This window comes from Vollenhovia emeryi, unplaced genomic scaffold, assembly GCF_000949405.1.
Source record: "Vollenhovia emeryi isolate VEMERY1.0 unplaced genomic scaffold, V.emery_V1.0 DF939130.1, whole genome shotgun sequence".
In the NCBI taxonomy this organism is placed as follows: Eukaryota; Metazoa; Arthropoda; class Insecta; order Hymenoptera; family Formicidae; genus Vollenhovia; species Vollenhovia emeryi.
Genome location: NW_011967236.1, coordinates 1,694,082 through 1,705,737, shown reverse-complemented (window position 1 = coordinate 1,705,737; position 11,656 = coordinate 1,694,082). Strand labels below are relative to the sequence as shown.

The 11,656-nt window shown below is 48.7% G+C and overlaps 1 protein-coding gene across 2 annotated transcripts; it reads left to right on the top strand.

Moving 5' to 3' along the window:
• The first annotated feature begins 1,951 nt into the window (after positions 1–1,951).
• On the top strand, positions 1,952–11,619 carry LOC105568311 (spectrin alpha chain). 2 transcript variants are annotated; one of them, XM_012023885.1, is made up of 9 exons: positions 1,952–2,419; positions 2,506–2,737; positions 3,537–7,153; positions 7,243–7,287; positions 7,636–10,163; positions 10,245–10,299; positions 10,407–10,785; positions 10,863–11,029; positions 11,125–11,619. In XM_012023885.1, the coding sequence occupies exons 1-9, from the start codon at positions 2,270–2,272 to the stop codon at positions 11,251–11,253; spliced, it is 7,302 nt and encodes a 2,433-aa protein (XP_011879275.1). In that variant the 5' UTR covers positions 1,952–2,269; the 3' UTR covers positions 11,254–11,619. The 2 variants fall into 2 exon arrangements, with proteins under 2 accessions (XP_011879275.1, XP_011879276.1); XM_012023886.1 differs by lacking the exon at positions 7,243–7,287.
• Positions 11,620–11,656: the final 37 nt, after the last annotated feature.

The window sequence follows — 11,656 nt, the reverse complement described above, 5'->3', positions numbered from 1 at the left end:
GGACACGATCGATGGCGTCGCGCAAGTTGGCGGGAACGTTTCGGCAAAAGAACCGCGGGGCTGACCTCGCGCGTTTCCCCGAGAAAGGCGACCGAATGCGGGCGTGAACGCGGGATTTCGCGCGAACGTCTCTCTTGCCGCGCGTCACGCGTGAAATTCTACACTCGCGAGGAGACACGAACTGAAATCGCGGCCGGGTGTGTTAGCGTCGCGCGAGGTTACGGCGGCGCGACGGCGACGATACGGAAGATTCCGGCTTCTCGCGATCTCGGTGGATCGTCGACGCACGAGTATCGAATCAACGCGATTGCTACCTTGATTGAACTCAACGCCGTTGTGCGTGCCTTCGTGAAACGCGTCGTGGTGGCCGTCGGTGCGGGAGAACGGTGCACTGCGCGTCCGTCGTGCTTCTCGAATAATCCAACATGGCACCGTTTTCTGGCGGCACGCACGGTACTACTCGAGTCGAGTGAACGACGCGCGACGATTCACTTCTCACTTCGATATCGCTCGCGCAATTAAACACGTAAATGCACACGTTGACGAAAAATCGAGCCTCGTTACGTTTGATTTATTTAATCCATTTTATACACTACCGAAGGCACGGCAAGCGCGAACGGTAGACGGCGATTCGGCGGTCCGCTTCCCGTATGGCGAGTTAAATGAACGCTCCGAGAAACGAAGACGACGTCCCGCGGTACGTGCGAAATCGAAAAGCTCGATCGGGCAGTCGTGACGTCGTTTAATTACGTCGAGAACGAGCGCGCACACTGTCCCGTGGCATCCGCCGCGGCGGCTCGAATGCTACTGCGATACACGAGAACGTTCGTTGACCTCGGCGCGCGGCGCGGGCGGCGCGACGTAAACACTGCCGAGCGGCGCGCGCGGGGGACAAAAAACATCGAAAGAATGTGGCGAAAAACATTAACAAATACGCCGCACCCTGTCCGTTGGTGTTCACGTGTAAACGGGCTATACTTCTGCGTTTTTGCTTAGTACTGACAATCGAATTATGTATGTTTTATACATAGACATAGAAGATAGGACCCAGTATACGTGTCACGTACATAACAGACAGAGAGGCAAAATAGAGTGACCGCAGGAGGCATGAGAGGGAGCGAGAGACAAAACATTGTGCGCAAGTGAATATTTTGTCTCTCGCTCCCTCTCATGTCCCCTGCGGCCACTCTATTTTGCCTCTCTGTCTGTTATGTTCGTGACAACTTTTCTTAAGGAAATGAATGGGCATGCTGGGTCTATCTTTTATGTCTATGGTTTTATAGCAACATTGAACGTGAAAACTTCGTGATAGAAGAAATCCTACTCATTTTCACGTAGAATTAAAGCTATGGAAAAATACGACCAATGAATTAATGCAATAATAAGATAGAATGGCTCGCATTAATATTCGAATACCATAGTACTTGAAACATAACTAATCTATATATTATTAAATGTTATAAATATAATCGTTATGAAATTATGTACCTAAACTATTGTTAACATATAGGTTCATTTTGCACCAGACATGTGGGAACCAGATAATAAACACAAATTAAAAAATATGCAATTCCAACAATATTTGGGTTTTTTCTAAAAAAGCAAGTACCATCGAAAGACATCAAAACTGATGGTAGTATTAATGTTGATAAAATAACCAATATAAATGACACCTTGGAGCCTACAATGGATAACGATGAAAAGAATAAAACAAACACACATTATATTTTATTCTTTTATAATACTATGTTTTTTTATTTGTGTTTATTACATACAACGTTTAAAAGTCGATAGTAAGGTTATTAATCACGTGACCTTTTTTGTTGCTGAAACGGCCGGTTCGAGCGACACGTGAAAATGCACCTTAAAGCCTGTTGAATCTTCGTTGTGATTGGCGCGAGGCTTGACCGAGCATCCAATCAAGGAGTGGTGCCACTTGAGATCAGTGGTGCCACTGCAACATTTATCAGTGCGCGGAGTAAGTTTATACTTCTGCGGGAGTGCAGGAGGAATCCGGTCAGCTTCATCGGAACGTCATTCGTGGCAGACGAAACTGCGCGAGCTTGCGAGCTTTCGAGCCAATTCCTCGTTCCCGGATAACCGACGACACGACTTGTCGTCGCGCGCGCTTTCAACGACCCGCCGTTCTCTCCGCCCGCGGTACAAGAGCCTCACTTATCGATCCCGGCAGCGAATTGATCCTGCCACACCCCACTGTGGCCATTTTGGACGATAATCGGTGGAAGCTGTGCTAAAGTCGCGGCCAGCCATGGATCAAATTACGCCGAAGGAGGTGAAGATCCTCGAGAATCCGGAGGACATCCAGGAGAGGCGGGAGCAGGTGTTGGGACGCTACTCCAACTTCAAAGCGGAGGCGCGCAACAAGCGGGACAAGCTCGAGGACTCCCGTCGCTTTCAGGTACGTGTCCGAGTGTTCCTCTTTTTCTCCCCGACCGCTAGTTCCTAGCTCGTTGACTCATCTTGGCGGTTTTTCTCGCTTCTCAGTACTTTAAGCGAGATGCGGACGAACTCGAAGGCTGGATCTACGAGAAGCTCCAAGCTGCCTCCGACGAGAGTTACAAGGATCCTACGAATCTACAGGCGAAGATACAGAAGCACCAGGCCTTTGAGGCGGAGGTCGCCGCTCATTCAAATGCCATCGTGCTGCTTGATAACACCGGCTCAGAGATGATAGCGCAGCATCATTTCTCTAGCGATGTAATTCGCAAGAGATTAGGTACATGCGAGTCAGAGGTGTCAGTTTCTCTTCGAGGTCGTTGGTCAAAGTGTGCCACCAATCTTTTCGCACTACGGATATCTATTTCCTTTCGAAATCATTAGAATGTGCTATCAAGTTTCAAGCATTAATGATGTCAATTTCCTTTCGAGATTTTTACGAGTCAAAGTATGTTATCAAGTTTTTATGTACACATGAGGAATACTGGAAAGATCTAATGTTAATAATTAGCTTTTTCTAGTAAAAGAACAGTTAAAAAATGTAATTGATGTTTCACGAATAGTGATATGAATTATTTTTCGTAAAATATGTAGAAAGTGAAGAATATACTTTCGGTCGCCAGTCGATGATTAACGGTTTGAACAAATTATTAGACGAACTGGCAGGCAGTTTTAGCACACTTTAACTTTGATGATCTCGAAAGGAAATTGATATCTCTAGTATGTAAAAACTTGGTGGCATACTTTGACTCTAACAATTTCAAAGAGAAACTTTACGTTACAAGGCACATCTGTAATGGTTAACAGTAGCTTCATGAAAGTACAGAGTCTGATCTGTGATTTGCATTATTCGAAAAGGATCACAATCTGAATGGTCGAAATGTCGTATCAATTCAATAAACTGTGCTGGTTGTGTTGTCTAATAATTCGTTCAACTTGTATAAAATGTTTTAACATGTGATTTCATTTCAAATATATGAATCGAAAATGGTCAATCAAAAATATTGTAATTGTGAGGCACGCCGTACGTGCGAGAAACTGACTTTTGTTTTTAACGCAATACATTTAACCGTTTAAAGAGGAACTACATCGCCTGTGGGAGTTGCTGCTGTCCCGATTAGCTGACAAGGGCTTGAAGCTGCAGCAGGCGCAGGTTCTTGTACAGTTCATTCGTCAGTGCGACGAGGTGATGTTCTGGATTCACGACAAGGAGGCATTTGTTACGACCGATGAGTTTGGTGACGACTTGGAGCACGTGGAGGTGCTCCAAAGAAAATTCGACGAGTTCCAGAAGGACATGGCGAGCCAAGAGTACAGAGTTACGGAAGTGAACGAGCTGGCGGATAAGTTGCTCTTGGACGGGCACCCCGAACGCGACACTATTTTACGCAGGAAGGAGGAGCTCAACGAGTCCTGGCAGAGACTGAAACAACTGGCCACACTGCGGCAGGAGAAGCTCTTCGGGGCACACGAGATCCAGAGATTCAATCGCGACGCCGACGAGACCATGGCTTGGATCGCGGAGAAGGACGTTGTCTTGTCGTCCGACGACTTCGGACGAGATCTCGCCAGCGTGCAAACGCTACAACGAAAACACGAGGGTATCGAGCGAGACTTGGCCGCCCTGGAGGACAAGGTGTACACACTGGGCGCGGAAGCTGATCGTCTTGCCGCGATTCACGAAGCCGACCATTCCAAGCAAATTCAAGCTAAACGCGCCGAGATCCTGCAGTCGTGGGAGAGCCTTACCGCGAAAGCGAAAGAGCGGCGCCTCAAACTTGACGAATCTTATTATTTACATCGGTTCTTGGCCGACTATCGCGACTTGGTATCCTGGATGAACGATATGCGCGCGATCATTTCCGCGGACGAGCTGGCTAAAGACGTGGCCGGCGCCGAGGCCTTGGTCGACCGACATCAAGAACACAAAGGAGAAATCGACGCCCGAGCTGATAGCTTTGATGCGACCACATTGGCTGGCAATAAGCTCCTGGAAAAGAAACATTATGCTGCCGAAGAAGTGGCACGGAAACTCAACTCTCTCGCTGACGACAAGTCATCTCTCTTGAACCTGTGGGAGAAGAGGCGTATCTTGTACGAGCAATGCGTTGATTTGCAGCTATTCTACCGAGACACGGAACAGGCGGACGCGTGGATGGCCAAACAGGAAGCGTTTCTGGCTAACGAAGACCTGGGGGACTCCCTCGATAGCGTGGAGGCGCTCATTAAGAAACACGAGGACTTCGACAAGTCCCTGGCGGCTCAAGAAGAGAAGATCAAGGTCCTTGATGATTTTGCTGGAAAGTTAATCGAAGGCGAGCATTACGCTGCGGACGATGTGGCGCAACGGCGGCAGCTGCTGTTGGAAAGACGAGCCATTCTCCTCGATAAGTCGGCTCAGAGACGCCGTCGCTTGGAGGATGCGTACAAGCTACAACAGTTTGAAAGAGACTGCGACGAAACGAAGGGCTGGGTTAACGAGAAGCTCAAATTTGCCACTGACGACAGTTACTTGGATCCCACGAATCTGAACGGTAAAGTCCAGAAGCATCAAAACTTCGAGCAGGAATTAAACGCGAACAGGACGCGTATGGAGGAGATGGTGGCCACTGGCCAGGAATTGGTCGAGAGCGGTCACTACGCTAGCGATCGCATACGCACCCGCTCGGATGAGATCGTGACACTGTGGGAGAACTTGACGCGGGCCACCGAAAAGAAAGGTGCGAAATTGCAGGAAGCTTCCCAACAGCAACAGTTCAACCGAACGGTAGAAGATATCGAATTATGGCTGTCGGAGGTGGAAGGGCAACTTATGTCGGAAGATTACGGCAAAGACTTAACCAGCGTCCAGAATCTGCAGAAGAAGCATGCGCTCCTAGAGGCCGACGTAGGCTCTCACGCCGACAGAATCGACGGTATCACCCAAGCGGCCGAGCAGTTTATCAAATCCGGTCACTTTGATGCAGACAACATCAAAACCAAGCAGGACCAGCTGCAAAGTAGATACGGCGCCCTGCAGCGTCCTATGAGTGTGAGGAAGCAACGACTCTTGGATTCGCTTCAGGTGCAGCAACTGTTTCGAGATATCGAGGACGAGGAGGCCTGGATTCGTGAGAAGGAGCCAGTCGCCGCGTCTACGAATCGCGGACGTGATTTGATCGGCGTGCAGAACCTCCAGAAGAAGCATCAGGCTGTTCTGGCAGAGATCAACAACCACGAGCCGAGAGTGGCCGCGGTTTGCCAAGCGGGCTCGACGATGTTGCAAGAGGGACACTTCGCGGCCGACGAAATCAATCATCGACTGGGCACCTTGGACGAGCACTGGGGACAGTTGAAGGACAAGGCTCGGCAACGTAAGAATGACTTGGACGACTCTTTGCAGGCGCATCAATATTTCGCCGATGCGAACGAAGCTGAGTCGTGGATGAAAGACAAGCGTCCTACAGTGATGAACGGCGATTACGGCAAGGACGAGGATAGCTCCGAGGCTCTGCTGAAGAAACATGAGGCCTTGGTTAGCGATCTGGAAGCGTTCGCGAGCACCATCGCGGCACTGAGAGATCAAGCCGCGGCATGCAGGCAGCAAGAGACGCCCACGATCGACATCACCGGCAAGGAGTGTGTCGTGGCCCTTTATGATTACACTGAAAAGTCACCCAGAGAAGTTTCCATGAAGAAGGGCGATACTTTGACGCTGCTCAACTCCAACAACAAGGACTGGTGGAAGGTCGAGGTAAACGACCGTCAAGGATTCGTGCCGGCAGCGTACGTGAAGCGCGTGGAACCTGAGGCGGGTCTCAGCGCGTCGCAGCAGAACTTGGCCAGAGAGCAAAGCTCGATCGCCGCGCGACATTCGCAGATCGAGGCGCAGTACGATGATCTCTTGCGTCTTGCGCGCGAGCGTCAGAACAAGCTTAATGAAACGGCCAAGGCTTACGTGCTGGTGAGAGAAGCCGCCGAGTTGGCTACTTGGATCAAGGATAAGGAGAATCACGCCCAGGTGCAGGACGTGGGCGAGGATCTGGAACAGGTGGAAGTTATGCAGAAGAAATTCGACGACTTTCAAGCTGATCTTAAGGCGAACGAAGTGCGTTTGGCCGAGATGAACGAAATCGCCGTGCAGCTGATGAGCCTTGGGCAGACCGAAGCGGCATTGAAGATTCAGACTCAGATTCAAGATCTGAACGAGAAGTGGACCAGTCTGCAAACCCTCACGGCAGAACGAGCCAGTCAGCTCGGCTCTGCTCACGAGGTGCAACGGTTCCATCGTGATGTCGATGAAACCAAGGACTGGATTCGCGAGAAGGACGCGGCGCTGAACAACGACGATCTGGGCAAGGATTTGCGCAGCGTTCAAGCTCTGCAGCGTAAGCACGAGGGTCTCGAGAGAGATCTGGCGGCTCTGGGCGACAAGATCAAGCAACTCGACGAGACGGCTAATCGCCTGATGCAGTCGCATCCGGAAACTGCCGAGCAAACGTACGCCAAGCAGAAGGAGATTAACGAAGAGTGGACCCAACTGACGGCCAAAGCTAACAGCAGGAAGGAGAAGCTTCTGGACTCGTACGATCTGCAACGCTTCCTCAGTGATTATCGCGACTTAATGGCCTGGATTAATTCAATGATGGGCTTGGTCGCTTCCGAAGAGCTCGCATCGGACGTCACGGGTGCCGAAGCGTTGCTCGAACGTCATCAGGTAAAGACAATCTCCATCGTAGCATGGTAGAAACACAGTCGTCACAGTCATCTCTTGGCAAATCCTTCACCAAGTCATTTAAATTATAGAATCACAGAGCAGAGATAGATGCGCGATACGGCATACTTCCAGAGGTATAAGAACGTTTGAGCATGCATCAAAGGAGTCGCGGAGTTGCCTGGCGAGAGTGCCTAAATTTCTTTCGTGTAATCCGTCTCGTAGATGATTTATCTTTTTTTTTCTTTTACGAGAGGAGAAGTTGATTGGACCTTGTGCCGATGTTTTGCAATGAAAATACTGCCTATTAACAGTTTGAGTATTTTCAATGCTTATCGCGTAATTACTACCTTTCTGCTTGTAATATCTATTGCCGAATGGATTTGATCATGTAACAAACAAAGAGAGTTGTGTACTGGCACTCAAAAACACTCGAGAACCGAATCGCAATCCAGTTTTGTACATTTCGTTAATTTTTTGTACAGGAGCACCGGATGGAGATAGATGCTAGAGCAGGTACTTTCCAGGCGTTCGAATTGTTCGGCCAACAACTATTGCAATCCAGCCACTACGCCAGCGTCGAAATACTGGAGAAACTCGAGTCTATGTCCGAGGCGCGACAAGAGCTTGAGAAAGCTTGGATCCAACGACGCATGCAGCTCGACCAGAATCTCGAACTGCAGCTGTTCTGCAGGGATTGCGAGCAGGCGGAGAATTGGATGAGCGCGCGGGAGGCTTTTCTCAGCAGTGCCGATGCGGTGGACAGCAGCGACAACGTCGAGGCTCTCATCAAGAAGCACGAAGATTTTGACAAAGCGATCAACGCTCACGAGGAGAAGATCGCTACCTTACAGACTCTGGCTGATCAGCTGATTGCCGCGGAGCATTACGCCGCTAAACCCATCGACGAAAGACGATGTCAAGTGTTGGATCGCTGGCGGCACTTGAAGGACGCTCTTATTGAGAAGCGCTCGAGGCTGGGCGAGTCTCAAACTCTGCAGCAGTTCTCTCGAGACGCGGACGAGATGGAAAATTGGATTGCCGAGAAACTTCAACTGGCAACTGAAGAGAATTACAAGGATCCCGCCAACATACAGTCAAAGCATCAGAAACATCAGGCTTTCGAAGCCGAATTGGCAGCCAATGCGGACCGAATTCAATCGGTGCTCGCTATGGGAGGCAATCTAATTGAAAAGCATCAGTGTGCCGGTTCGGAAGATGCAGTTCAAAAGAGATTGGCGTCTATCGCTGACCAGTGGGAGTACCTTACGCAAAAGACCACAGAGAAGTCCATGAAGCTGAAGGAAGCCAACAAACAGCGTACTTATATCGCTGCCGTCAAGGATCTTGATTTCTGGCTCGGGGAAGTCGAGAGTTTGCTCACGTCCGAAGACGCCGGCAAGGACTTGGCTTCGGTGCAAAATCTCATGAAGAAACATCAACTTGTTGAGGCAGACATACAGGCGCACGAGGAAAGAATCAAGGATATGAACGCACAGGCTGATTCGTTGATCGAGAGCGGCCAGTTCGATGCCGCTGGTATTCAAGAGAAACGTCAGAGCATAAATGAGCGTTACGAGCGAATCAGGAACCTAGCGGCGCACAGACAGGCGAGGCTCAATGAAGCCAACACTCTGCATCAGTTCTTCCGCGACATTGCTGACGAGGAGTCTTGGATCAAGGAGAAGAAGCTTCTCGTCGGATCGGATGACTATGGCCGCGACCTTACGGGCGTACAGAACTTGAAGAAGAAGCACAAGAGATTGGAGGCCGAGCTTGGTAGTCACGAACCCGCCATCCAAGCTGTCCAGGAAGCGGGGGAGAAATTGATGGACGTTTCTAATCTGGGAGTACCCGAGATCGAACAGCGTCTGAAGCTTCTCAATCAAGCGTGGGCTGAATTGAAGCAATTGGCTGCCACTAGAGGACAGAAGTTGGACGAATCCTTGACGTATCAGCAGTTCCTCGCCAAGGTCGAAGAGGAGGAAGCCTGGATTACGGAGAAGCAGCAATTGCTCTCCGTCGAAGATTACGGCGATACAATGGCCGCTGTTCAGGGCCTTTTGAAGAAACACGATGCATTCGAGACCGACTTTGCGGCCCACGGTGAGCGCTGCAAGGACATTTGCGAGGCCGGCGAAACGCTGATCAAAGCTGGCAATCATCGAGCGGACGCTATCAGTCAAAGATGCGCGCAGTTGCGCAACAAATTGGAGCAACTCGGAGCTCTCGCGGCCCGCAGGAAGACACGGTTGAACGACAACTCGGCGTACTTGCAGTTCATGTGGAAGGCCGACGTAGTCGAGTCGTGGATCGCCGATAAGGAGACTCACGTACGTTCCGAGGAATTCGGACGAGATTTATCTACCGTACAGACGCTGCTCACGAAACAGGAGACGTTCGACGCTGGCTTGCACGCCTTTGAGCACGAAGGCATTCAGAATATCACCTCGTTGAAGGAAATGCTCGTCGATTCCGGCCACGATCAGACGCCCAGCATTCAGAAGCGTCATGCCGACGTTATCGCTCGCTGGCAGAAACTTCTGGCCGATTCAGATTCGAGGAAACAACGTCTGTTGAGAATGCAGGATCAGTTCAGGCAGATCGAGGAGCTCTATCTGACGTTTGCGAAGAAAGCGTCCGCTTTCAACTCTTGGTTCGAGAATGCCGAGGAAGATCTGACGGATCCTGTGCGTTGTAACAGCATCGAGGAGATTCGTGCCCTTCGCGAGGCACACGCGCAGTTTCAAGCTAGCTTATCTTCGGCTGAAGCTGACTTCCAAGCCCTGGCTGCCCTTGACCGGCAAATCAAGAGCTTCAACGTCGGGCCAAATCCATACACGTGGTTCACGATGGAAGCTTTGGAAGATACTTGGCGTAACTTACAGAAGATAATAAAGGAACGCGATGTTGAACTCGCGAAAGAAGCGCAGCGGCAGGAGGAGAATGATAAATTGCGTAAGGAATTCGCCAAGCATGCCAATGCCTTCCACCAGTGGCTCGCGGAAACGAGGTTTGCATCGATCTTCAATTATTTAGTCACCTAGCTGTTTAATTAAAAGGAATAAAAACGCAATCATTCATTTTCTTGTAGAACATCTATGATGGAAGGATCTGGATCTTTAGAACAGCAACTGGAGGCTACCAAGGTTTGTTTCACTGAAACAGATGCACTTATCATAAGCATAATTAACGCGAGATTTGTATTCATGTTGCAAACGATGTTGCATATAAATGATTTTCTTCAAATTTACAGCGGAAAACTCAAGAAGTGCGCGCACGTCGTCAAGACCTGAAGAAGATTGAAGATCTGGGGGCTATTCTGGAGGAACATCTAATTCTCGACAATCGTTACACAGAGCACAGTACCGTAGGATTGGCGCAGCAGTGGGATCAGTTGGATCAGTTGGGAATGCGCATGCAACACAATTTAGAACAGCAGATTCAAGCGCGAAATCAATCCGGTGTATCTGAAGACGCACTCAAAGAATTCTCCATGATGTTCAAGCACTTTGACAAGGACAAGAGTGGCCGTCTGAATCATCAAGAATTCAAATCGTGCTTGAGGGCTTTGGGCTACGACCTTCCTATGATGGAGGAAGGACAACCCGATCCAGAATTCGAGAACATCTTAGGTTTGTTGAGTTCAATTCGCAATTTTATGCCGGTTACATTTCGAATACCCATTTTAACACGATATTATTCTTCGCAGACATCGTAGATCCTAACAGAGACGGCTATGTGTCGTTGCAAGAATACATGGCGTTTATGATCAGCAAGGAAACGGAGAATGTGCAGAGTTCGGAGGAAATAGAGAACGCTTTCCGAGCAATCACTGCAGCAGATCGGCCGTATGTCACAAAAGAGGAATTATATGCCGTAGGTGTCGCGAATATTATTCAGAAATGCGAGTTACAATATTCTTACAATCGTGAAAAAGTGCAATTTACATTCGTTAATCCTTTTTGTTCCAGAACCTCACGAAAGAGATGGCCGATTATTGCGTAGCCCGTATGAAACCTTACGTAGATCCGAAATCGGAAAGACCGATAACAGCTGCATTGGATTACATAGAATTTACGCGCACTCTTTTCCAGAATTAATTATGCATTCACATACGTATGCGTTATACTATTTTGTTCAAGCTTATTAAATTATAATTGCATAAAGAGCACAAGGCCGCTATGTTTATCTTTAACCACGCTTGATTTGTATTTCTATTAATAGCTAGAGAGTGATGTAGAGCATCTCGCGCAAAAATCGCGACTTTCTTCTGAGCTGATAAAGAATATATACACAAATATATTTGCGTGTTAGAAGCATGTTTTCACTAACATATTCTTATATGCTTTTAATATTGCATTATTTAATCTTCAACTCCCAGCTAGTTATTCGAAATTCTTCCACGTTGTTCTTCAAGATAAATACATTTAATATATTATATTGATTGAATAAATCTATAAAACATATATGGCGTATCTTTTTATTGTTGTGTATAAGACGTAA

What these genes read in the sequence shown, in the direction of transcription:
- LOC105568311 (XM_012023885.1), top strand. Translation starts at nt 2,270, where the DNA reads ATGGATCAAATTACGCCGAAGGAGGTGAAGATCCTCGAGAATCCGGAG. An exon ending in AGGACTCCCGTCGCTTTCAG is followed by an intron (nt 2,420 to 2,505) that starts GTACGTGTCCGA and finishes CTCGCTTCTCAG; the next exon opens with TACTTTAAGCGAGATGCGGA. An exon ending in CAAAAGAGGAATTATATGCC is followed by an intron (nt 11,030 to 11,124) that starts GTAGGTGTCGCG and finishes TTTTTGTTCCAG; the next exon opens with AACCTCACGAAAGAGATGGC.